At 44.1% G+C, this 25,579-nt stretch overlaps 1 protein-coding gene and 1 pseudogene across 3 annotated transcripts; both read right to left on the reverse strand.

The window, feature by feature from the left end:
- Positions 1-4,134: 4,134 nt before the first annotated feature.
- Positions 4,135-12,808, reverse strand: LOC309359029 (arylacetamide deacetylase-like 4). Of its 2 annotated transcripts, XM_081892459.1 has the most exons (4): positions 12,115-12,794; positions 10,254-10,470; positions 8,962-9,025; positions 4,135-4,947 (listed from the first exon to the last, which is right to left on the reverse strand). In XM_081892459.1, exons 1-4 carry the CDS (start codon positions 12,289-12,291, stop codon positions 4,170-4,172), a joined length of 1,236 nt encoding a protein of 411 aa, XP_081748585.1. In that variant the 5' UTR covers positions 12,292-12,794; the 3' UTR covers positions 4,135-4,169. The 2 variants fall into 2 exon arrangements, with proteins under 2 accessions (XP_081748585.1, XP_081748586.1); XM_081892460.1 differs by lacking the exon at positions 10,254-10,470 and having other exon boundaries at positions 12,115-12,808.
- A 5,982-nt stretch (positions 12,809-18,790) lies between these two features.
- LOC309359037 (arylacetamide deacetylase-like 4) lies at positions 18,791-25,177 on the reverse strand (annotated as a pseudogene). The gene is made up of 4 exons (XR_014173403.1): positions 24,754-25,177; positions 23,421-23,634; positions 21,773-21,836; positions 18,791-20,358 (listed from the first exon to the last, which is right to left on the reverse strand). The product of XR_014173403.1 is annotated as an arylacetamide deacetylase-like 4 (transcript).
- Between the last annotated feature and the right edge of the window lie 402 nt (positions 25,178-25,579).

A 25,579-nucleotide genomic window follows, 5' to 3' on the forward strand; every position in this document is an offset into this window, starting at 1 on the left:
GTCTCTGGAGCTGGCGGCATATGTCATCCTCTGCTAGAAGGGAGGCAAACATTGCCCCAGTACCTCTTTTAACTTGTTCATAAAGGTCTTTTGAAAATGGAGCAGGAGCTATAGGAACCCAATCGGTCATGTCTGAGTTGGACTAACATTGGATACATCTCAATGGATGTGGAACACATTCTCTGATTCTCTCAATGTGAATTACAATAATAGTTGCAGCATAACTTCCAGGCAGACGTTGTTGCATGATATCTGCTGGAGTTTGAATATTTAGCAATGAGGAGCATGTGTGCAATAAGCTAAACCAAGCCCTTTGGATTTCCATAAACAATTACATTTGACAGAATGGGGTCTACTGAAGAGGTTGGGAGATGGATTAGATATTGTTATGTTGTCAAGTGCCAATCTATGTCCCAACAGTCATTGCTGGTACTAATTGACCTTTCCAGACATTTCCAAATTCAACTCCATGCATAACATGTTGCAGTAATCCAAATGAAAGTTGCAAGTGTTGATTTGTCCTCAAGATAATGCTGCAGGCCACCACCTAATGCCATGACACCATAGGGTGGAGGTGATGAGGGCAAGGAAGGAAAGCCAACATTGCTGTGGGGAAAAGGGCACAGAAGAAGAGCTCACTTGTGACAGGCCTTGCTTGAATCAGAGGGGATTATTTTACTAGCATTCTTCAATTTCAGTGTTTGGGGGGAGGAGAACTTTGGGCCCTTCAGTGTTCTTTGGGTCTCAACCTTGGGTCCCTAGATGTTCTTGAACTACAACTCCCATCATCCTTGAGCACTGGCCATGCTGGGTAGTCATGATCTTCTCATATGCCTTCTGGATGATGCCAACTCTTTCCCATATGAAGAGGACATCCCCCTTTGTCTTTACTATGGGAGTGAGTCCTTTACCTCTTTGTAAATGCTGGCTTTACCCATGAGAAGAAAAAAACTCTCAGTTGACACAGAAAGAAGCATTCCTTATTCACGTGTAGCATAAGTGGGTGAATGAGAAGTCCTTGGCTCAAAACCCTGGGCCCTGTCAGAGAAGAAGCCATTGGGGTCTGACCTGTCCCTCCTGGGCGGCCATCTTGTCCTGAGGTGGCAGAAGCAGCACCTTAGGCCCAATAAACATGCCAGTTCACTGCCATCATAGGCAGGGGATCTCCTTGTGATGCCTTGGCACGGGTCAGCAAACTTTTTCAGCAGGGGGCAGGTCCCCTGTCCCTCAGACCTTGTGAGGGGCCGGACTATATTATGAAGGGGGGAAATGAATGAATTCCTATGCCTCACAAATAAACCAGAGATGCATTTTAAATAAAAGCACACATTCTACTCATGTAAAAACATGCTGATTCCCGGACCGTCCGTGGGCCGGATTTAGAAGGCGATTGGGCCAGATCTGGCCCCCAGGCCTTAGTTTGCCTACCCATGCCTTGGCAGCTCTGACTAGGTCCTTCAGCACCTGTGAATAGTCTGCTAAAGTTACACAGGTTTCAATAACAAGCAGATGCCGCAACAAAAAGAAATCCCAGTTTGAGTAGGCAGGAACTGATATTGTACAATTATAGGTTTCCTTGTTGTGACCTGCCCGATAATCTTATGAAGGGCAGCTAAGAAATCTAATAAATGTTTTGCTGAGAGCTGCTCCTTCTGAGTTTATTTTATTGTTGAGCTTTTTTTAAAAAACAAAAACTTGCCTAGGATACAAGACAAAGCAGCACATTTCAGAAATCTCTCCCCCCCCCCCCCGGACATCATTTCTGCCTTTGAAATCCCAGTAATGTCTGGGGAAATTCAGACGTATGGCTGCCCTCATAAACTGCCACACATGGAGCATGACACATCCCCACCAGAGGTACTAACCCTCCCCTAACACCACATACATCCAATCTTTAGTACTTTATAAATATTTCAAATGAATAAATAAATGACAAATGTTATTGTCCTACCAAGGGCCAAAGGGGGGGGGGGAATCCTCTGGGAACCCCCAACCCCACCCCCACTCCGTGTTTGAGGTTTCTGCTTTTTCAATTGGTTTTATTTATTTTTTTGCAAGAAAAATAAGATAGGCAGCTCTGTTGTTGATTAGATTATACTATGACTTGGAATTCCATCAAATTTGCAGAATTATTTCATCTTGACTGCAGAGCTACTGTGGGTGTTTCTGGCACCCAGTTGCCATGGAAAGAATATGGCGTGTTTGCCTGTAGAGATGGAATGCAAAATGGGAAGAGGTCCCAGATTTATCCTGCAAAATGCTGTAGACAGTTTCTCGCGCCTCCAGTTACAGGTCTCCTCACTATGCTCTACGTCACACAATGAAACTCCTTGGGTGAAGCATTTCCAGTGATTTTGCAACTATACCTCTTTTTGGCAACATATGCTGTAAATTAATTGTTTGACAAATTTGCCCCTACGGATCTTTTGCCAGATGGATTCTGTGAAAAGATGGAGCCAAACACCACTTGCCAGGCAAAACGAAGCTTCTTTATTTCACAAACAGCGCTGTATGGGCACCTCTCCTCAGCATATGCTGCAAAGTAGGAGAGAGCCCTGATTGACATGACGGCCACATCTTTATACATTTTGCTAAGCACGCCTCAGCTCTTAGCTTACCCACCCCTTTACTTCTATTGGTTAATTGTTTTTGCACCTATAGCCTATTAGATGCAATAGTTAAGCATATTAGCAATTAGCCCGCCTTTGTTGATATCTCCCCTCACCATCATTTTGCAGACCTTTACCCACTATTTACTTTAAACCTTATATGGTATGTCACCCCATTAGGTTTGGTAGTTGTGTGTATATAGTAAAGGTAAAGGGACCCCTGACCATTAGGTCCAGTCGTGACCGACTCTGGGGTTGCAGTGCTCATCTCGCTTTATTGGCCGAGGGAGCCGGCGTACATGTGGCCAGCATGACTAAGCCGCTTTTGACGAACCAGAGCAGCACACAGAAACGCTGTTTACCTTCCTGCTGGAGTGGTACCTATTTATCTACTTGCACCTGGACGTGCTTTCGAACTGCTAGGTTGGCAGGAGAGTTGTGAGTATATGCAAATCCACAAAAACCACTAAATGTTCTGGATTGTTTTTCTGGGTCATGATGACCCATGGGTGTTTTTGAGATCACACTTACTTTATCACACTTGCATGTAACAATCTATTACACTGTCAAACATTCTAACCACTCTATAAACTTCTGTTGACTTTAAGCGCCCCACCTGCTTTTAGCCAACAGTCTACTTTGTGCAAGTGAAGCTTGCAGTTACAGAAGCAGATGAGCAGATAAGCAGAGAGCTTGCTCGTTTCTTACTTTTTATTGACCCACATTGTTATATGATTTATTATTTGTCAACTTTGGCTATTGGCTTTCTGCTAGCCCTGCTAGCAGGTCATATCACATTTTTCCTACATTAATGATATGGTTTGTCCAAAATCCCCTTCTTCTGCTCTATCATTTACATTGGGTGACCTGTTTTAGCATGATGAAAGAAGTATTTTACTTTTCTTTTTTTCTGCTTCCAAACTCTGTTCCCCACCCACAATGATGTTCAAGGGGGAGTAACAAAGGACACAGAGGGAGGGAGGGAGGAGAGAGAATTAAAATGTGACACCAGGGGGTGGAACACAGCAACCAGCAACCATCATCAGAGAAAGAAACAGCATTTTGGAAAATGGTGTGGCCAAGTACAGTGGTACTTCTGGCAACGAACCTACGGTAATTTGTTCTGGAGGTCCGTTCTTAACCTGAAACTGTTCTTAACCTGAAGCACCAGTATAGCTAATGGGGCCTCCTGCTGCTGCCGCACAATTTCTGTTCTCATCCTGAGGTAAAGTTCTTAACCCGAGGTATTGCTTCCGGGTTAGCAGAGTCTGTAACCCAAAGTGTTTGTAACCCGAGGTGTTTGTAACTCGAGGGACCACTGTATTACTAACATTTGATGAAAAAAAAACAAGGTAAAAAACCAAGGTATGACCCACAATATTTTATAATGACATATCAAATATCATTTGATATTTATTCAAGTGAATGAGGGAGAAATGAGGATATGATTCTTCCTCTTTTGTGGGAGGATATTTTTTCCTCATTGTAACAATCCTGAAGTAAAAAGAAAAACTCTGATCCAAAGTTTTACTCAGTCTAATTTATTAAAATCATTCATTTCTATAAACCTTTTAAGAACTGTATTACACTCTGCAAACATTTCTGTGTGCTCGGATATTCAAGGATCCGCCCACAACCAGCAAAGACCATTATTCCGTGGAATCCATCTTGAACATGATACCATGTCACTGGAACACCATTGTCCTCTAACCGCTTCTTGTACAACAGCCCATCGTCCCGGAGAACATCATATTCACAGGTTAGAATGAAAGTCTCTGGGAGCTGGCAGATTATGTCATCCTCTGCTAAAAGGGGGGCAAACATTGTCTCACCAGCTCTTTTAACTTGTTCATAAAGTTCTTCTGAAAATGGAGCAGGTTCTACAGGAACATAGCCCCTAGCTTTAAATTCTTCTGGAATGTTATCAGCATTGATCCATTTTCGGTATTTCTCTCTCAAATCAGGAGGGACTTGGGCGCCTTTCAGAATTCCATCTACATTCATTGTCTTCCCAGTGAGATATGTCAAACCAAGACTGACAGCTCTTTTCCGGAACAAGGGAGGAACTGAATGGTTTTGTTGATAGGATGGCAAATTGAAGTCCATTCCTTGGAGGAATGGGTAAATGAGGACTTGAGCTCGCACTCTTGGGAGGTCCTCTCTGGTCACCAGTTCTTGACAAATGGCTGTAGCATATGTGCCTCCACTACTCTCCCCAGCAAAGGCAATGCGGCTGGGGTCCACTCCGTATTCCTCTGCATTCTTCAGAAAGTGTATTGCAGCAGTACAGCAGTCCTGTACTGCGGTTGGAAATGGATACTCAGGACCTAAACGAAATCTAAAGAGAAAGCAAGATATCTTCAATATTCAGCAACACAAACAAGGAATATTTTCCTGCATGACATATTGCAAGGGTTGGGAATCTTTCTCGCCCTGAGGGCCACTTTCCATTCTATGTAACCTTCCAGGGGGCAACATGCCAACTGTGGATGGGACAAGAGGCAAAAATGGAAAGCAAATGTGAACTTTCCCATTTAAGAAGTGGGCTGGTTCCCTATCCTCCACCCATTCCCGATCCTCCACCCAAGCAAGCAAGGCAGGCAGATGCCACTCAAGGATGGTGCAAAAGAGGGGCAATGGTGTGTGGCGGGGGGTTGGGGTGAGTTCACTGGGAGAAATGGAGAGGCCTGGAGTGCAGCATCCAGCCAATGTGCTTGAGGTTCTGAACCCAGATAAAATGCTAGTTGAGCATCCCGTTCTCAGTGGCTACTGGTCAATCATTGGAGAAACTCACAATCAGGACATGAGTAAAGTGGTACTTTCCCCTCCCACAGTTTCCAGCAACTGTTCTTCAGAAGGACACTGCCTCCAACTGCAGAGGCAGACTATCGCCATCATGGCTAGTAGCCACTCGTAGCCTTATACTGTGTGCATTTGTTTAACCCTCTTTTAAAGCCATACTTTCTTTTATCTGAATTTTCCAGCATTCAGCTTCATTGAATGTCCACATGTTCTAGAGTTAAGAGAGAGGGATAAAAACTTTCCCCTGGCCGCTTTCTCCGTGCCATTAAAACGCTTCTCTATTTTGGATGCTTCCTTGATTTCATTTTCCATCTCAGGATCTCCCTGAGCGTTTTGATCAGGAGTGTGGCGTTTGCCTCCTAGGTGGATCATAAGGAAAGGGTTAAATGTGTGTGAAGTGATTGGCCAGTGGGAACCCGAGGGGAGGAGTAAAAGTTAGAGTCGGAGGTGTGTGGAAGTCAGTTGGTTGTTGAGAGTTGCGAGTTGGTGGAGGCCAAATGGCCGAAATATTGGGAGATATTAGAACAAGAAGGAGATAAATTGAAACTGCAGAGCTTTGAGAAATTAAAAGATAAAGTGCGAGATTGGCTTCATTACTATCAAATAAGAGAGGCCTATAATTTGGACAAGAAATTGGGCTTCCAGGTGGAAAAATCGAAATTGGAAACAGAATTGTTAGAACCTAAAACTAAGATTCTTTCAAGAATGTATAACTTGCTGTTAAAGTGGAATACACAGGATGAAACAGTTAAATCAGCTATGATTTAAATGGGCACAGGACATCGGTCATAACATTATGTTTGCTGACTGGGAAAAGTTGTGGACCACCGCTATGAAGTTTACGGCATGCAATGCCTTAAGAGAGAATATTATGAAAATGATTTATAGGTGGTACATGACCCCAGTCAAGCTTCCTAAAATTTATCACCTGCCTGATAATAAATGTTGGAAATGTAAAGAAACTGAGGGTACATTCTTTCACCTCTGGTGGACGTGCCCAAGGATTAAGGCTTTCTGGGAGATGATATATAATGAAATGAAAAAGGTATTTAAATATACCTTCCTTAAGAAACCAGAGGCCTTTCTCCTGGGCATAGTCGGCCAATTGGTGTTAAAGAAAGATAGAACGTTTTTTATGTACGCAACAACAGCAGCAAGAATACTTATCGCAAAGTATTGGAAGACACAAGATTTGCCCACCTTGGAAGAATGGCAGATGCAAGTAATAGACTACATGGAGATGGCAGAAATGACAGGCAGAATCCGAGATCTGGGAGAAGAAGCGGTGGAAGAGGACTGGAAGAAGTTTAAAGAATCTGCAGAAACACTGCAAAATTTATGTATGCTAAAATGTTGCTGGAGATTAAAACAATATGGCATTAGTGACATAGGTTCAAAACTATGTAAAATTGTAACAGAAAAAGGGCGAAAGATTGAAATAATATTATGTCAAAAGTAAATAATATGTTAAAGGCGTTTAAACATAAGGAGGAAAGATTGGAGACATAATAGAATGACTTTAATAATTAGAAATGAGTTATGAAAGAGGGTAAGGATTTGCTGTATTTGATTGGGTAAAGAGGAACACATAAAAGGGAGGCGTGAGGAAGTCAAGAAAGAAAGTTCTGAAATTATGAATTTAAAGGTTGGAGTTTTTATTTTAATTTTTTTTTCTTTTTGATGGATGGAATTTACCTTTTTCTACCTTTTGGTTTTTTTATCTGTTTTACATGTATTTTTGATTGTCTTTGTTTTTCTTTATTTCTGTGGTTGTTATGTGCTTCTTTTTTCTGTAAAACCTAATAAATATATTATATTAAAAAAAAGAGAGTTGGGAGTTGGAGAAGGAAGAGGGAGGATAAGTCTGTGGGTTGGTCGAGTTGTGTTGTGAGAGAGTGAGAGGAACTGTTAGGTGGAGTCAGATAGTGGGATAATCAGTTTGAAGTTGTTAGTTGTTCATGCCTATAAAATAAACTCGACTATTTGTTAATGTTAACAACCGTCTGGACTCCATGTGTACCCGAGAGAAATGGGTTGGTGGCAGCAAAGAGGCAATCACAGTGGTGGCACAGGGATCAATAGACCGTCAAACATCCGGGGACCCTGTGTGATCGCCACAAGGAGGATGGGAACACAACCCCAGTACAAAATCCCTCTTGGGACCCAGTATGACCACCCACAATGATTATGTGGAGAAGTCTGCCTCTTCTGGGATTTCTTGCTTCCTGGACTCAATGCCCTTTTTTCACATGCAGGGTGACACCATCTCCAGAAAGTCCCACCTTGCCTTCCTGAGATAACTGTGTGTCACTGGTTCTCTCCGTTCCACCAGGCTTCTCTTTCTGCCCACTGTATCCCTTGTGGCCTCTAAAACCAACAAGTCGAGTTCGCCCATCTTGACCAGGAGGCTTCAGATCATGCACCAACGGTGCATTAAGGCAGCAAGGGCAGAGAGATGGTGGCCATTACTGTGGGGAAGGCTTGTGTTGTTAAGGGCTCTGAAGTTCTGGCAAATGACACTTCTCCCAATTTACCACTGCTGTCTTGGGAAGGTAAGTGTGTCTGATGTGCTGGTTTCTGCAAATTAAGTTTAATGTTTGTTGTGTGCTGCCTTGGAAGGAGTTGTGTCCTGAAAGGCAGGATATAGAAAATTGTGATAGATAAAATTGTGATGGATTTAGAAGCAATACCATCCTCTCATGGAGGATAAGGTTTTCCAAGGGTACTGCAACACTACAGAGCTGCCGGAACACACCAAAAAGGTGCCAGAACGCAACAAAGAAGTGAGTTCTGGTGAGTTCCGGCTGAAAACACCCCCCCTGCTAGTCACAAGGGGGGGTGCCCCCTCCACTATCACAGGCAGTAATGCTTCTGAATACCAGTTGATGTAAATTGCAACTGGGGGTGGTGGTCTAATGCTCGGGTCCTGTTTGTGGGCTTCTCATTGGCCACCTGGCTAGCCATCATGACAATTGCATGTTGAGCCCTTTGGGCCTGCTCCAGAAAAGATGCTAAAAGCCAGAGGGATTGGGGCCCAAGGTATGAAAATCTAAATGCAAAGGTATTATAACTGTTGGTTTCTATTTCCCTCACTGAGCAGCAACTGCAGTCACAAGACATTGTTTTGCATTCCACAGTCCAAGTTACTGTTGGATTCCCACGGGAAATGGGAGACTGGATGTGACGTACACTGGTTTCCTGTTTTTCAGTGTTCTCTCGGTTTCTTTGTTAGAGAGACAGTTGCTTCTCTGCTCTCACAGAGGCAAGATGCATGTTTGTATTCTCTCAGCATAGAGTGGAAATAAAGTTAAGAATGTGGCACATACTGCTTATCCTTCTGCTGTGTGGACTACTCTGCTTGGGCTCAAGATAAGACGAGCCTGTATCAGCTTCAGATGGGCCGAAGCTGGTCAAAATCTCACAATAACGGTTGGCAAAATCACTATGTTAAAACTTTATCAGGCTTTCTCTGAGCTCAGGTGTTAGGAAGAGTTAGAAGCTGAGGAGAATTACTCTTTTTTTCTGCTACAACAAGAGTGAAGATACTTACTCAGGACACATAACCACTGAGTCAGTTTGGTGGGCGATGGCACGGCAGATCCTTTCAGTGGTTCCTGGAAAAAAGAACAGAACACACACAGAGACACTATCAGAGATTATTTGATAGGCTCCATTACAAAACCTCTTAGCCATGGGTAGGCAAACTAAGGCCCAGGGGCTGGATCTGGCCCAATCACTTTCTAAATCCGGCCCGCAGATGGTTTGGGAATCAGCATGTTTTTACATGAGTAGAATGTGTGCTTTTATTTAAAATGCATCTCTGGGTTATTTGTGGGGCATAGGAATTCATTCATATTTCCCCCCCAAAATATAGTCTGGCCCCCCACAAGGTCTGAGGGACAGGTTTGCTGACCCATGCTCTTAGCAATTGACATTGAATTCACTATGAGTTGGATCCAGTGTTAGTCCTACTAAAAGTAAACTTGGTGAAATTAACAGCTATGATTAATTCTGGTCTGCTATTTTTTTATTAGAAAACAACAAGCACCTTTAATAGGTTTCCTCTGAGAAAAACTAAGTTGGACTGAACCATTGATAAATGGGGCATTGCCAGCTGAAAACCATTATGTGGATTTTGATCAGTAGCTCAGATCAAGCAGTGTCAATGGGTAAAAATTAGAACAGAACCAAACAGACCTCAACCCACATTCCTGAGCTTCTTTCTGCATTATTTCTGACCTTCTCTGGAAGACTTTTCATAGAAGTCCATTGGCGCATGAAGCAAAAACGCCTTCTATGAAAATTTAAAGGTTTTTCATTGGCCACGATGCTAGGATTACCACAGAACTGGTCACCCATACAACGGGAAGCCTCAGCCTCAGCCTCATTTTTAATTTTTATTTTTTACAATCCCATCCTGCCAAGTTCATTGAACTTACACTACCTACTGTTCAGAAACTGCAGCTGATGCAGAATTCAGCAGCCAGCTTGCTCACGGCGGCAAGACAGTTTGAGCAAATAATGAAAATGCCTGCCCAACACCTAAGGGCTGTGGTCCCTTCGGCCCCCCCCAATAAAAATATTTTAGGGGAGCCAGTCCCCCCAAAATTGATGGGTATTGCCATTCCAATGGTGTGTGTGTATTGATCATGTGATCAATATGCAGGGCAGGGCTTACTTGACCCCCCCCCCCGCAATATTTTATTCAAATGATATGAGGGCAGCACAAACCACCCCCACCCCTCCATAGCAAACATTTCAGGAACTTTACATTATAGTAGCGCCCCAAATTCTCCTCAAAGAACATAGTGAACCATTTCAAAAACAATTCACAGAACTTACGGATGCTTCCAAATAGTCCACAACCTCCATGAAAAAAGATGATTCCTCTTCTTTTCCCAGCAGGTGATGTTTTAGGCCAGTACACCCTCCCTGGCACTCCATCAAAATCCAGATCCTTTATGATCAGCTTTGGGTCCCTCATTACTGGAATGAACATGCACGCAGCCCTGAGTAAGGCAAATCTATGGCAGATGCCCAGTTTTTCCAGAATTCCTGCCTGATTGAACAAAAAAATTTACCATTGATAATTAGCATCAAATCTTTCTCATATATATAGAGGGGGGAGGGGAGTATTTGATCCCCCTGCTAAATTTGCTCATTTGCCCTCTGATGAAGAAATGACAAGTCCATAATCTCTGACTTTTGTCGCCTGGGTTTCTGGGGGCTTTCCTGTCGTTATTCTGTCTCTCACAGCTACAATAAACCTACCATTAAAATTATGGACTGGTCATTTCTTCGTCAAAGGGCAAACGGGAAAATTTAGCAGGGGATCAAATACTTTCCCCCCCTCACTCTGTGTGTGTGTGTGTGTGTGCGCGTGCGTGCGTGTGTGTGTATGAAACATATGTCTATTACCTGTGGAATGGAATGCCCACATGTGAGGTGACTACACTGCATACTGTTTTTTGTTGCATCAATTAAGTGTTTTAAATTTGTTGTTAGCCGCCCTGAGCCCGGTTTTCTGAACAGGGAAGGGCGGGGTTTAAATAAAAATAATTATTATTATTATTATTATTATTATTATTATTATTATTATTATATCTTTTCCTTCCTCTTTGGATGGAGAGTGATTCTTCCTGAGCAGCACAGAAGTGAAGCCCCTGACCATTCCACTTCCTTGTATGCTTCTTCTTGATGGACACCATGAGAAACCACGCTAAGTGGGTGGTGTTCGGTGCTAGTCCTCCTCAGAATAAATCCACCTAAGTGGATATGAATAGCGCCTGCTGGATTAGGGCAATGTCCTATCTAGTCCGGCATCTCACAGTGGCCAACCAGGTGCCCCAATGGGAAACCCGCAAGCAGAAGCTGAACACAAGAGCCCTCTCCCTTTCTATGTTTTCCAGGTTCAGAGCCTAGCCATGGAGGCTAATAGCCACCCAAAACCTTCTCTTCCATGAATTTATCTAATCCTCTTTGGAAGCTATTCAGTTTGGCAGCCATCACTGCCTCCTGTGTGAGAGAGCTCCATAGTTTGAATATGTCAGGTGTGAAGAAGTACTTCCTTCTATCTGTCCTGAATCTTCCAACATTCAACTCCAGTGGATTCTCCACAACTTCTAGTGCCAAGAGAGAAGGAGGGGGGGGGGCTTTTCTCTATCCAATTTCTCCCTGTCTTGCATAATATTATGATGTCACCTCTTAATTGCCTATCTGAAGAATATTCGAGAAATATTACAAACATTGCAGCCCTTTTTATAGGGGTGTAACTTCATCAGCAGTTGGCGCTGTGGTTTAAACCACCGTGCCGCTTGGACTTGTTAATCAGAAGGTCAGCGGTTCGAGGCCCCGCGACGGGGTGAGCTTCTGTTGTTTGGTCCCAGCTCCTGCCTACCTAGCAGTTCTCAAAAGCATGTCAAAGTGCAAGTAGATAAATAGGTACCGCTCCGGCGGGAAGGTAAATGGCATTTCTGTGCACTGCCCTGGCTTTGCCAGAAGCGGCTTAGTCATGCTGGCCACATGACCCAGAAAAACTGTCTGTGGACAAATGCTGGCTCCCTCGGCCTGTAAAGTGAGATGACCGCCACAGCCCCAGAGTCGTTTGCAACTTAACTGTCCTGACAGTTAACTGACTTAACTGTTAGGGATCCCTTTACCTTTACCTAACTTCATCCCTGTGATATATGTAAAAAAACCTTACCAGTATAAGTCCATATCCTAGAGAGAAATCGAAAAGTAGTAACTTTCCACGACAGCTGATTTCTCGAGGCAGCTGCATCCTGATAAGGCGATAATAAGCTCCCCATGCAAACAGCAAGAAATGAATGAAAATGGTCATGTATAATATCAGTGTCCACAGACTTCCACCAAATGCCATTTCTCTCAGAGGCACAGAGATCAGGACGTCGCCTTAGCTAATGCCGCTGGCTTTTATAGGACAACATTTGATGTTACGTGCAAGAGAACATTGTCAGCCAACCCACTTAAATCCTAACTGAGAATAGTTAAGAACTGAATATCACTGGGTGTGGGTGTATGTTAATTGGTGTGAATTTGCCCAACCCCTCCTCCTGAGGGAGCTGCTTTGCTTCAAGGCAATACCTACCTGCTGTCATCCTGCATTCACAGCAGTCCAGCATCTTGTTTAAAAGATCAGAGTACAGTATTGTGCCACAGTGACTTATATAAACGAGACAAACATTTTATCATGCTTGGTGGACATGTAAAAAAGTTAATAAAAAAATTTGGATACAAATGCATGCATTGATGTGGAGAATTATGAAGATTAAGTTCCAGCTGAAACCAGAACTCTTCCTGCTTGGACTTATGGATATACAATTAGAAAATAACTATTTTTTCAATATATGATTATGGCAGGAGACTATTGTATGCACAAAGATGGAATGACACATGACTGAGTCTTCTAATGGAGTTAGTTCTTGGTATGAGCTTTCGTGTGCATGCACACTTCTTCAGATACACGAAATGCACACGAAAAGCTCATACCAAGCATGCACACGAAAGCTCATACCAAGAACTAACTTAGTTGGTCTTTAAGGTGCTACTGGAAGGAATTTTTTTATTTTGTTTTGACTATGACAGACCAACACGGCTACCTATCTGTAACTCTTCTAATGGAAGAATGGTTGTTAAAATTAACAGACTTAGCCGAGATGGCAAGATTGACATGTTTAATCAGAGAGAGGTCATTGTTAACATTTACTAAAGATCGGAATACTCTCATAGACTTTTTGCATGAAAAAGAAAATGAAATAATGACGTATGGATTTGGAGATTAAAGGTAATACTTGGTTATAGAACGTGGTTTTGTTGGGTGACATATTGCCATGAATGAAGTACCTATAGTTTATATACAGTATAGTGGACAGATGAAGACTTGGAAGTTTTTAAATTTCTGTATTTTATCTTTTCTGTTTTCTTTTTTAAGTTCTTTTCTATCTCTTTCTTCTTATCATTTTCTCTCATTCCCCCCCCTCTTCCTTTCTTTTCTCCTCCTTTCCTTTTCCGTTTCCTATTTTTCTCTCTTTTTATTTTATTTAGGTTAATGTTGGATAAAAAAGATATTTGGTCTTAAGTTTTGTATCTCTTTTTATAAACTCTAATAAAATTTATTCTTAAAAAAGGGAGCTCTCTGCTGTCTGTGACAGAACCACTGACCAAGGGCTCAGAATGCTTGTTTCCCCTTCATCTCTCAACCACCTCCTGGTTAACATCTTGAGCATCTATGCTCCCACTATGTGCTCTGACATATGGACCAAGGACCAGTTCTGTGAGGTGCTAGACCACGCTATCAGGAAGTTCCCAGCCTGCAAACACCTATTCCTGCTGGGAGATTTCAGTGCTGGAGTTTGGGGTGATCATCACACATGGGGCACTTGCATAGGTGACTTTGGTATAGGTAGCATGAATGAGAATGGACAAAAGCTGCTTGAGGTGTGCTTGCATCACAGCCACTGCATCACAAAAACCCCCCTGGACAGGACAGAATACCAACAAAAATGTTGAAAATACGCCTCAACTCCTCTCTCATGACGCACCTCCATGGCCTTCTCTTGCAGTGTTGGGAAACAGGATCTGTGCCACAAGACATGCACAATTCCAGCATTGTGACCCTCTACAACAGTGATGGCCAAACTTGGCCCTCCAGCTGTTTTGGGACTACAGTTCCCATCATCCCTGACCATTGGTCCTGTTACCTAGGGATGATGAGAGTTGTAGTCCCAAAACAGCTGGAGGGCCAAGTTTGGCCATCACTGCTCTACAAGATCAAAGGTGACCACCTGTCAGGGACCATGTTGAGGAGGGCTGCGCGGAGGAGGAATGGTGGGAGCCACCCCCTCCCCCTGATCCTGAATCTTTACAGGAGCAGGAGGACAGTATAGATTTGGAACAGTGGTTTGCAGAGGGACATAGTTCAGAAAGCAGAAGCTGGGAAATACTGAATGGGGAACAGCTAGGAGAAGAAACACTGGAAAATTAATAGAGATGGAGGTGGTTAACAGATTCACAGACATTGGACAGCATTCCTCCGCCCAGCCGAAGGTCAATAAAAGCTCAGAAAGTCTCAGAACAGAAAGCACAACAGGTACAAGAGCAGATTATAAGATGCAGGAGTGACACAGAATATTACTTCCGGCTTGGTTCTATGGAAGACGGCTAGAAATTTCATCACAGCTGTACGCACAAGATATCAGAGGCTGAGATGGGAGTAATCAGCCTCCCTACTCCCCCAGGGTCAGGGGTGGCAGTCTCATCCATCGTTTGTCCAACATCTGGCTCCAAGTTTGGAACGAATGAGGGGGCATGGGGCACTGGATGGAAAGCACTGTGCGTTTCTTGACAACTCTCCAAAGTCATCTCTTAAAATGAAAAATTGGATTTAAGTTTTGGACATGCTCTGAGTGAGGAGGGAGAAAGAGTGATTCATGTGACGGTCACCTCCAGGCTTGACTACTGTAATTCGCTCTATGCAGGGCTGCCCTTGAAGCTGTCCCAGAAACTCCAGAGGGTGCAGAATGCTGCAGCAAGGCTCCTCATGGGGTCTCTGCCATGGGAGCATATTCACCCAGTGCTTTTCCAGCTGCACTGGCTCCCGGTGGAGTACAGGGGCAGATTTAAGGTGCTGGTTTTGACCTTTAAAGCCCTTCATGGCTTAGGACCCTCATACCTACGGGACCGCCTCTCCCGGTATGCCCCACGGAGGACCTTAAGGTCCATAAATAGCAACACCCTAGAGGTCCCAGGCCCTAAGGAAGTCAGATTAGCCTCAACCAGAGCCAGGGCCTTTTCAACACTGGCTCCGGCCTGGTGGAACGCTCTGTCTCATGAGACCAGGGCCCTGCAGGATCTCATTTCTTTCCACAGGGCCTGTAAGACAGAGTTGTTCTGCCTGGCCTTTGCCTTGGAATCAATTTGATTCTCTCCCCCTCTTTCTTTTTTCCTTTCTCCTCCTGTGATGAGGTTGCATTTTGATCTTTTAATGTTGTACTTTAATCTTGTTTTTTAAGTTGTATTTCAATCAACTTGTTTTTATTATAGGTTGTTAGCCACCCTGAGCCCGGTCTTGGCTGAGGAGGGCGCGGTATAAATAATAATAATAATAATAATAATAATAATAATAATAATAATTACTCTGCTAATTAATTCAGCCATTGAGGTGCTAAAAAGGATTCGAGTGGAAGAAGGATTATCATCTGTGTGGAGCCGGTTTGTCAGAATGGAAAGGGGGGCGAGGCTTTTTTGTTTCACTTTCAAATTTTGCTTTCTATATTACTTGGTAAAATCCCCTCTGGAAAGACCAACTACCGTATTTTTCGCCCTATAGGACGCACCGGCCCATAGGGCGCACCTAGTTTTTTGGGGGGGAAATCAAGGGAAATTTTTTTATTTCCCCCCCAGGTTTGCGCAGCCATCCCCAAGCTAGAAGAGGGAGACGGAGCGCTCCCTCTCCCTCTTCTGCCTTCAGGGACAGCCTCCCTAGCCTCTGTGGGGCAGCGCACTCCGCTGCCCTGCAGAGGCTTTGCGCAGCCACCCCCAAGCTAGAAGAGGGAGATGGGGCGCTCCATCTCCCTCTTCTGCCTTCAGGGACAGCCTCTCTAGCCTCCGTGGGGCAGCGGCTTGCCCCGCTGTCCCCCGAGTTTGTGGGGCTGGGGAGAAGCAAGCTTGCTTCTGTTGGCTATTTGCAGTATGGTTGTGCTGCAGAGAGCTTGCTGGGGAGACCATGCATTAAAAAGGGACTCAAAAATAACTCAAACAAGGTTTTAATAAGAAAAACAAAAACTCCATTTACACTAAATACATCAACAACAAACCAGACCCAACCACCAACCCATCCCCCAGGGTAATGGGAGAGCTAGGCGCTGCTCCTTATATACTACACCCAATTGCTGACACAGCTTAATCAATACAACTCAGCAGCACCTGCTATGTTTCGCAGCTGTAAAGCTGGGTCTCGTTATCTTGCTCTGACCCTTGCTCTGGCCCCTTGAAGACATACACATTGGGTGGAACAATGATGAACCTTTACATTTAAAGAAACCATTCAACAGCTTTTCCCACCCGCCAGCCTCCAGATCAGGTCGGGGAATAACGGGGTGGCGGCGCTCCGCCTCCTCGCTATCCCACAAGCTTGTGGGGCTGGCAGGGGGGAGAAGCAAGCTTGCTTCTCCCCCCCCCCCGCCAGCCTCCAGACCAGGTCGAGGAATAGCGGGGTGGCGGCGCTGCGCCTCCCCGCTGTCCCCCAGCTTTTGGGCTGCAGGCTCTCGCTCTCCAGGCTTCAGCGAAAGCCTGCATTCGCCCCATAGGACGCACACACATTTCCCCTTCATTTTTGTAGGGGGAAAAGTGTGTCCTATAGGGCGAAAAATACGGTACCTGATTATTATGTGTTATGGAAATTACGGGCGGGGGGTACATCTTTAAAGTTAAATATTACAAATATTATGCCTGAATATATCCTTCCAACTTGACAGCTCAGGGAAGTCACCTAGCTTTAAAAAATAATATCCTTTCCCAGTTCCCCCCATTCCAAAGCTATTTTCCCCTTGCAAAAGGACTCCAGGAAGTTCTCAGAGGTGACAATTGCTGGGCTCAGTGTTAGCCAAAGGAAGCCAAATCTCATCACCTGACTCGCCACAGGCTCCAAACATGCAAAGGAACTTCTATTGTACTTTTGGGTGGTGGGTACTTAAGACATATTTGTCTATGCTAATCTTATACCTGAGTCTTGCCCTGCCATGTCTGCTTATGCTAATCTTGTACTAAGGACTTGTCTGGCATGTTTGCCAAGGTTAACCCCTCCCCTTCGAACTGTATTCTGGGATGTGGTTGGAAAGTTTTAAAAGTCTTTGTCAACCCATCCTCGGGGTTCAAAATTTGCTCTTTGAACCTATTGCGCAATAAACTTTGGTCTACAGCTCCGGTTTGCTCCGGTTGACTGGACTCCTTCTGCAGGGACCCACGGGCTCTGCCCGACGAGCTGGATAACTGAGCAGCCTCACACCCAGATTTTTCCTTAACATTATGTAAGCAAATGAGACTGGGAAAGTTTGGCATTTGTCAATATAATATGGTTCTAATAATTATTAACTGTGCGGAAATGGTTTTACAATGAAAATTAAGACTTCTGGCTTGCTTGGAAGAGGATGAAATATTCCTCGGTTTGATTTACTTATCACCACAGAAGCAACATCTCATTAACAACTGGGGAGACGTCAAAGAATGCTGGATGTTTGCCCAGGATTTATGGCTGAGAGATGCGATGCAGTTCTAAATCAGCAAGCGGCCACGAACAGAAGTTGGGTCTGACCAGCTTGTTGAATCAAATTAGATAGCCATAGGGGAAGGTAAGACTTTAATATTCTATTTCTTGATATACTTCCAGGTTTACCTGGTGATACCTTCCCTGGAAAGGCTAAATGTTTGAATGACATCTGGTCTGGGAGAAGTGCTGGACAGAAGCCTTGATATGATTTTATCTGGACTGAGTGGATTCGGCAGCTGCCTGTAGTGGGAAGATTTTTGGACTGACATGGCAGAAACACCAGTTTGTGAAGAGATGCTCCTTATTGTCCTTAGGAAGACTTCCAGTACTGATATGAATAATAGTGGTGATAATGGACACTCCTGTCTTGTACCTTTCGTAATCTCAATATTTTCTGTTATTATATTATTTACTATATGTTTTGCTCTTTCTTCAAAGTATATTGCTTTAATTCCTTTTTAAAAAAAATTGTCCAATGTCCATTAACTCCAAATTCTTTAACATAAATTCCCAAGATATATTATCAAAGGCCTTTTCTGTGTCCACAAAAAATAACATCGCCTGTTTTTCATTTCTGGCAGTCAGATACTAAATTATATTTACGAGATTCCATATATTGTCTTTCATCTGTATGCCATGTAGAAAACCTGCTTGATCCTTATGAATTATTTCATTCAAAATTTTTTTCAATCTATTTGCCAATATACTTGCAAATAATTTGTAATCATTGTTTAATAGCGAAATCGGCCTGTAATTCTTTACTTGTGTTAAGCCCGAATCCTGTTTTGGTATTAATGTAATATATGCTTCTTTCCATGTTTCTGGTAGTTCTCCTTTTCTTAATATATTATTGATCACTTTTTTCAACGGTACAAGTAGGGTGTACTTCATTTCTTTATAATATTGTGATGGCCTGGGAATCGGATTCAGAGGCTGAACCTGAGGAATCCCGCCTCCAGGACCAGCTGAGCCGGGGCTGGGGCTTGAACCTGAAGGGCCCTCACCTGTGCCGGATCCTCAGGAGCAGACACCAACTGAATATGCTCTGGCTCTGGAGGTGATTGAGGACCCATTGCCTGCAGGTGCTCCACTATCAGCCCCGTCAGGGGATGGTGAGGTTGCCTCTGGGTCCAGTAACCCTCCAGCCTCTCCTGAGCTGCAGAGGCTCAGGGCAGAGAGGCGGAGGGAACTAAGTTCTCGCGGGAGGAATGCTCGCCTCCAGGCCAGGAGAGGCAAGTCACCTGTGGACCAGGACTGCCCTATGCCTCGGGGCAGATAAAAGCTGGCCAGCCCCAGTCCCAGGTTGCGAGAGCAATGTTGTTGCTAGCCTGTTCCTGCCTGCACCCTGTCCTGCTCTTCTGCCAGAGTTCCTGACCACACCCGGCTCCTTGCCTTGGACCCCACTTCAGCCTTGATGGACAGCCTCCATACCACACCCTCGACCTCGGACTGGACTCGGACCACGCCGCATGGTAACCCCCTGGGACCAGCACAAATATTTTGCTGTAAATCCATCCGGTCCTGGTGCCTTTCCACTTTTCAATTCTTTTATTGCAGCTTTAATTTCTTCTGTTTCATTTAGGTCATTCATTCAGTCTTTCTTTTCTGTCAGTATTTGTTGCACCCCTTTTCGTTTCAAGAAATCTTCTATCTTCTTTACATCATCTTTTCCAGCTTACTTATATAATTGTCTATAAAAATTCACAAATCCTTTCCTAATTTCTTTCGGATTATCTATTTCTTTTCCTTCCACGATAATTTTGTTAATAGTGTTCTGTTCTAACAAATTAGAAAGTAAAACTTTGGACCTGAGTTTTTCTTTTTACTTTAGGATTGGCACAATGAGGAACAAAAATTTCCTCCACAGAAGTGGAAGACTGCCATTTCTATAAACATTTTAAGAACTCTACTACATGCTGCATACATTTCTGTGTGCTCGGGAATTCAAGTGGCCCCCAACCAACAAGGCCCAATATTCCATGTAATCCATCTGGAAGATGGTGATATGTCACTGGCACACCATTGTCCTCTAGGCGCTTCTTGTACAACAGCCCATCATCTCGGAGAACATCATATTCACAGGTTAGAATGAAAGTCTCTGGGAGCTGGCGGATTATGTCATCCTCTGCTACAAGGGGGCAAAACATTGTCTCATTACCTCTTTTAACTTGTTCATAAAGTTCTTCTGAAAATGGAGCAGGTTCTACAGGAACATAGCCCCTAGCTTTAAATTCTTCCGGAATGTTATCAGCACTTATCCATTTTTTGTATTTCTCTCTCAAATCAGGAGGGACATGGGCGCCTTTCAGAATTCCATCTACATTCATTGTCTTCCCAGTGAGATATGTCAAACCAAGACTGACAGCTCTTTTCCGGAACAAGGGAGGAACTGAATGGTTTTGCTGATAGGATGGCAAATTGAAGTCCATTCCTTGGAGGAATGGGTAAATGAGGACCTGAGCTCGCACTCTGGGGAGGTCCTCTCTGTTCACCAGTTCTTGGCAGATGGCTGCAGCATATGTGCCTCCACTACTCTCCCCAACAATGGCAATGCAGTTGGGGTCCACTCCGTATTCCTTTGCATTCTTCAGAAAGTATATTACAGCAGTTAAACAGTCCAGTACAGGGACTGGATAGGGATGCTAAGGAGCTAAACGAAACCTAAAGAGAAAATAAGGTATCATCAACATTCGACATTTTCCTGGATCGCATTTGGCATTTCCCCTTGAATTGGAAATCCTTTTCACCTCTAGTGCCACATTCTTTTCTGTGAAACATTCTGGGCCTCAGAGACCAAAATGGAAAGCAAATGCAAACTTTCCCACTGGACAAGTAGACTGGCTCCTGCACACAGCCACACATTCCAGCCAGGCCGATGCCACTCAAGGAGGGTGCAAAAGAGGGGCAATGGTGGGTGGTCTGGGGTGAGTTCAGAGAGGGAAATGGAGAGGCCTGGAGTGCAGCATTCAGCCTCTGTGCCTGAAGTTTTCCACCTGAATATGCTAGTTCAGCATCCCATTCTCAGTGGCCAGGGGTCAATCATTGGAGAAACTCCCCAAGCAGGACATGAGTACAAGAGCCCTCTTCCCTCCTGCAATTTCCAGCAAGTCTTATTCTGACCATACAGACAGACTATAGCCATCATGGCTAGAAGCCACTGGTAGCCTTAAACTCTTAAATTTGCTTAAACCTTTCTGAAAGTCATCCAAGTGGGAGGTCATCCCTGCCTCCTGTGAGAGTGAGTTCTATAGCTTAACTTTGAACTCTTTGAAGGAGTACTTTCTTTTATCTGAAACTTCCAGCTTTCCACATGTTCCAGTGTTATGAGAGAGCAATAAAAAAACTTTGCCGTAGCCCAGCCATAGGCAAACTCGGCCCTCCAGATGTTTTAGGACTACAATTCCCATCATCCCTGACCACTGGTCCTGCTAGCTAGGGATCATGGGAGTTGTAGTCCCAAAACATCTGGAGGGCCGAGTTTCCCTATGCCTGCCCTAGCCACTTCTTCCATGCCATTATAAACTTCTATCTTCTGAATCTTCCTTGATTTCATTTTTCATCTCAGGATCTCACTGAGTGTCTTGGTCAGGGGGATGAGAAATCGGGTCCATTTCCTGGTGGGGCCAGGTTGCGGTCCAGCTGCCTAACCACTCACCTCAGCGTTGGGGCAGGACAACATCCCGCATCCCACTGGGGGAGACACCGGCCACGTCAGTTTGCCAGGTGGCCAATCAGGTCACTTGGGGGCGTGGCCGGGGACGATTTAAGCCATGACGTGATTCGGTGGCTTCCTCTTTCAGCCTCCCGCCTTTCTTCTAGGCTTCACATCGGGGCATCTGGTTGGCCACTGTGAGAACAGGATGCTGGGCCAGCAGCAGAGCGCTCATGCTCAGAGGGAGTGGGCCCCAAGGCATAAAAATCTAAATACAAAAATGAACACCCATTCCACAGGTTGTCAAAAATCACTATGTTTAAAGCTTTGTCAGGTTTTCTCTGGGCTCATGTGCGAGGAAGGGTTGCAAACTATGGGGAATTTCTCTTTTTTTCCTGATAGAATGAGCATGAAGATACTTACTCAACACTTACAACCACTGAATCAGATTGTTTGGCAAAGGAACGGCAGGCCCTTTCAGAGACTCCTGGAAAAAAGCACACATCACACACGGCCTGCTGTGAGCAATTATTTGTTACACTGCATTAAAAAATTCCTTGGTCATTCACATTGAAATCACTGTGACTTGAATCCAATATTACTTCTGCTGAAAGTAAACCTGCTGAAATTAACAGATATGATTAATTCTGGCATGGTAATTAACTTTTTATGTCACAAAATGTATATAACACTTTGTTATGTACTGAAGTTCTCACCCTGGGCCAGCAGGGGGGTACTGTAGATAGTTATGCAAATGAAGGATCGAAAGTGACGTTCAGTGATTGGATAGTTTTAGAAAGTTGCTACAGTTACGTTGTTCTGGAGCTCTATATAAGCAGGCTGACTGAGTTCTTCAGTTCAGTTCTGTTCTGGCCTCTGAACAAACAAGAGCTGTTTGAAGAATCGCTGTGTCATCTGATATGTTCGCCCACAACTTAACACACTTGATTGTGGATCTCCGCTGGAAAATCTACATTAGATTGAACCCTTTATAAATGGGGCGTCACTAGCTGAAAACAAGGATGTGGATTTTGTTCTCCCCTGTTATTTCTGATAATCTCTGGAAGTCCTTTCATAGAAGTCCCTTGAGGCATAGAGAAACCCCTTTGACATTATAAGGATTTATCACTGACCGAGATGTGAAGAATTACAACAGAACTCAGCACCATTTCCTGCAATCCTATCTTGCCATGTTCATTGAACTTAAATTGCCTACAGTTTGGAAACTGCAGCTGCTGGAGAATTCAGCAGCCCATTTGCTCAAGGCCACAAGACGGGTTAAGCATATAACGCCAATCCTGGCCCGACTTCATTGGCTGCCAATTGGTTTCCAGGCCCAATCTAAAGTGCTGCTTTTGACCTATAAAGATTTAAATGGCTCAATACCACAATACCTCAAGGACCACCTCACCCCATATGAACCAGTCTTGACCCTGCAATCATCATCTGAGGCCCTTCTTCATGTGTCTCCTCTGTGAGAGGCCCAGAGGGCAGCAACAGGAGAAGGGGCCTTTTCTGTGGTGACTCCCCATTTGTGGAATGCTGTCCCCAGGGAGACTCACTTGGCACTTTTATTACATATCTTTAGGTGCCAGGCAAAAGCATTCCTCTTCTCTCAAACCTTTGGCTAATTAAACAATCTACATCCTTGTAAACTGTCTGTTGGGAAGGGTTTGTTATTGTTTCTTATTATGGCATGCAAGGCAGTATAGAAAAAGACATATAATCAGTGCTCTTTTCTGGGGGTACACAGGGGTACGCATATCGCTAAACATTTTTGTGAATCTTTGTACTTTTATCCATTTGCTGTATTCATTTTCCCTGCTTTGAACTATAAAATGGTGATTTTCTTGAGTCAAATGAGAGTACCCCTAAGCATTTTTCAGAAAAAAGCACTGATTAATAATAATAATAATAATAATAATAATAACAACAACAACAACAATGGGGTAGCACAAACCACCTCCACCCCTCCATAGCAAACATTTCAGGAACTTTACATTACAGCAGCACCCCAGATTCTCCTCAAAGAACATCATGAACCATTTCAAAAACAATTCACAGAACTTACGGACGCTTCCAAATAGTCCAACACCTGGATGAATGAAGATGATTCCTTTCCTGTTCCCAGCAAGTGTCCTGGGCCAGAACACCCTCACCGGCACCCCATCGAAAACCAGGTCTTTTATTATCAAGTTTGAGTCCTTCATTAATGGTGTTAACCGGCCCATGGACCTCATAATGGAATATCTATGGCAGATGCCCAGTTTTTCCACAAGTTTGACCTGTTTAATCCAAAACATTTAGCATTTATAGTCAGCATTACATACTTTCTCTCTCTCTCTCTCTTTCTCTCTGGCATATGTCTGTTGCCTGTGGGATGGAACCCAGGCATATATGAGGCGACTACACTGTATATCCTTTCCTTCCTCTTTGGATGGAAAATGGTTCACCCTGAGCAGCACAGAAGTGAAGACCCTGCCCACTCCCCTTTCCTTGTATGCTTCTTGTTGCAGTCCTTAAGAATCACATTGAATGGGTGGTATTCAGTGCGAGTATTACTCAGAATAAATACATTGGAGTGGATAATCACAGAATCATAGAGCTGGAAGAGACCACAAGGGCCATCGAGTCCAACCCCCTGCCAAGCAGGAAACACCATCAGAGCACTCCTGACATATGGTTGTCAAGCCTCTGCTTAAAGACCTCCAAAGAAGGAGACTCCACCACACTCCTTGGCAGCAAATTCCACTGTCGAACAGCTCTTACTGTCAGGAAGTTCTTCCTAATGTTTAGGTGGAATCTTCTTTCTTGTAGTTTGGATCCATTGCTCCGTGTCCACTTCTCTGGAGCAGCAGAAAACAACCTTTCTCCCTCCTCTATGTGACATCCTTTTATATATTTGAACATGGCTTCATATCACCCCTTAACCTCCTCTTCTCCAGGCTAAAGCAGAGCCCGGTGGATTAGGACAATGGCCAATCTAGTCCAGCATCTCACATTGGCCAACCAGGTGCCCCAATGGGAAACCCACAAACATGACCCAAGCACAGGAGCCTTCTTCCTTTCTATGTTTTCCAGGAACTTGTGTTCAGAAGCATTGCTATCTCCATCTCTAGAGCCAGAACATAGCGATGACCAGCCATGGCCTAATCCTCTTTGGAAGCTTTTCAACTTGGCAGCCATCACTGCCTCTTCCATAGCTTCAATATGTTCATGAGAGTGTCATAAGAGAGGAAGGAAAACGTTTCTCTATCCACGTCCTCCATGTTATGTAAAATTTAATAAATTTCTATCATGTTGCCTCTTACTCGCCTTTCCTCTAAACTAAAATATTTCAAACGTTGCAGCCCTTTTTAGAGAGGTGTCCCTTCATCCCCGTGAAATATGTAAAATAAACTTACCAGTATCATGAGATATCCCAGTGAGAAATCACCGAGTAGTACTAATGCACGGCAGTTCATTCCACGAGGCAGGTGGGTCCTAGTAAGACGATAATAAGCTCCCCATGCAAACAGCAAGGAGTGAATGAAAATGGTCATATATAATATCAGCATCCACAGAGTTTCACCAAATGCCATTTCCCTCACTCAGAGACACAGAGACAAGGACTTCGCCTTAGCCAATGCTGGTGGGTTCTATAAGAGAATCACCTATGCCATGTGGGGGAAAAACACCCTAGGCCAACCCACATACCGTAGTTCTCAGTTGAGAAGGAAACAAATAGTTTAGTAATTTAGTAAAACATTGCAGCTCTCCTGGATTCCTGGAAGACACTGTTTTTCCTCACACAGGGTGTGGGTACACGTTGGTGGGTGTGTATTTGCCTATTTTCTCCTCCTAAGGGAAGTCGTGAATAGGAGTTCGCCTGCCCTCCCACACAAAAATCCCTGAGGAGTTTATCAGGGGTAATTAAAGTGCAGGTGGGGCTGGCTGGCACGACACTGCAATGGCATCCTCCCAACAGGAGGGTCACTGCAACTTTCCAGAACAGTGTGGTGAGGAAAGAGGTTTGGCGCTGTGCAGGCTGACCAATGGGAGCCAATCCCACCCAGTCTATAGCTCTTGCAGAAATCAGTTTGCTGCTCATACAGCTCCACTTTCCATTTATATAGTTCGTTTGTTCGTTCGTTTATTTATTTATTTATTCTTCCTCTGCTTATACAGGTGAAACTCAGAAAATTAGAATATCGGGGGAAAGGTTCATTTATTTCAGTAATTCAACTTAAA

Source organism: Podarcis melisellensis, assembly GCF_964234715.1.
Source record: "Podarcis melisellensis genome assembly, chromosome: 16".
Classification (NCBI taxonomy): domain Eukaryota; kingdom Metazoa; phylum Chordata; class Lepidosauria; order Squamata; family Lacertidae; genus Podarcis; species Podarcis melisellensis.

Coding starts and splice junctions, on each gene's coding strand:
- LOC309359029 (XM_081892459.1), bottom strand. CDS start 12,291: ATGGCATTTGGTGGAAGTCTGTGGACACTGATATTATACATGACCATT. Junction 10,471..12,114: donor TAGGATATGGACTTATACTG/GTAAGGTTTTTT, acceptor TTGTTCAATCAG/GCAGGAATTCTGGAAAAACT. Junction 4,948..8,961: donor TCAGTGGTTATGTGTCCTGA/GTAAGTATCTTC, acceptor CTTTCTCTTTAG/ATTTCGTTTAGGTCCTGAGT.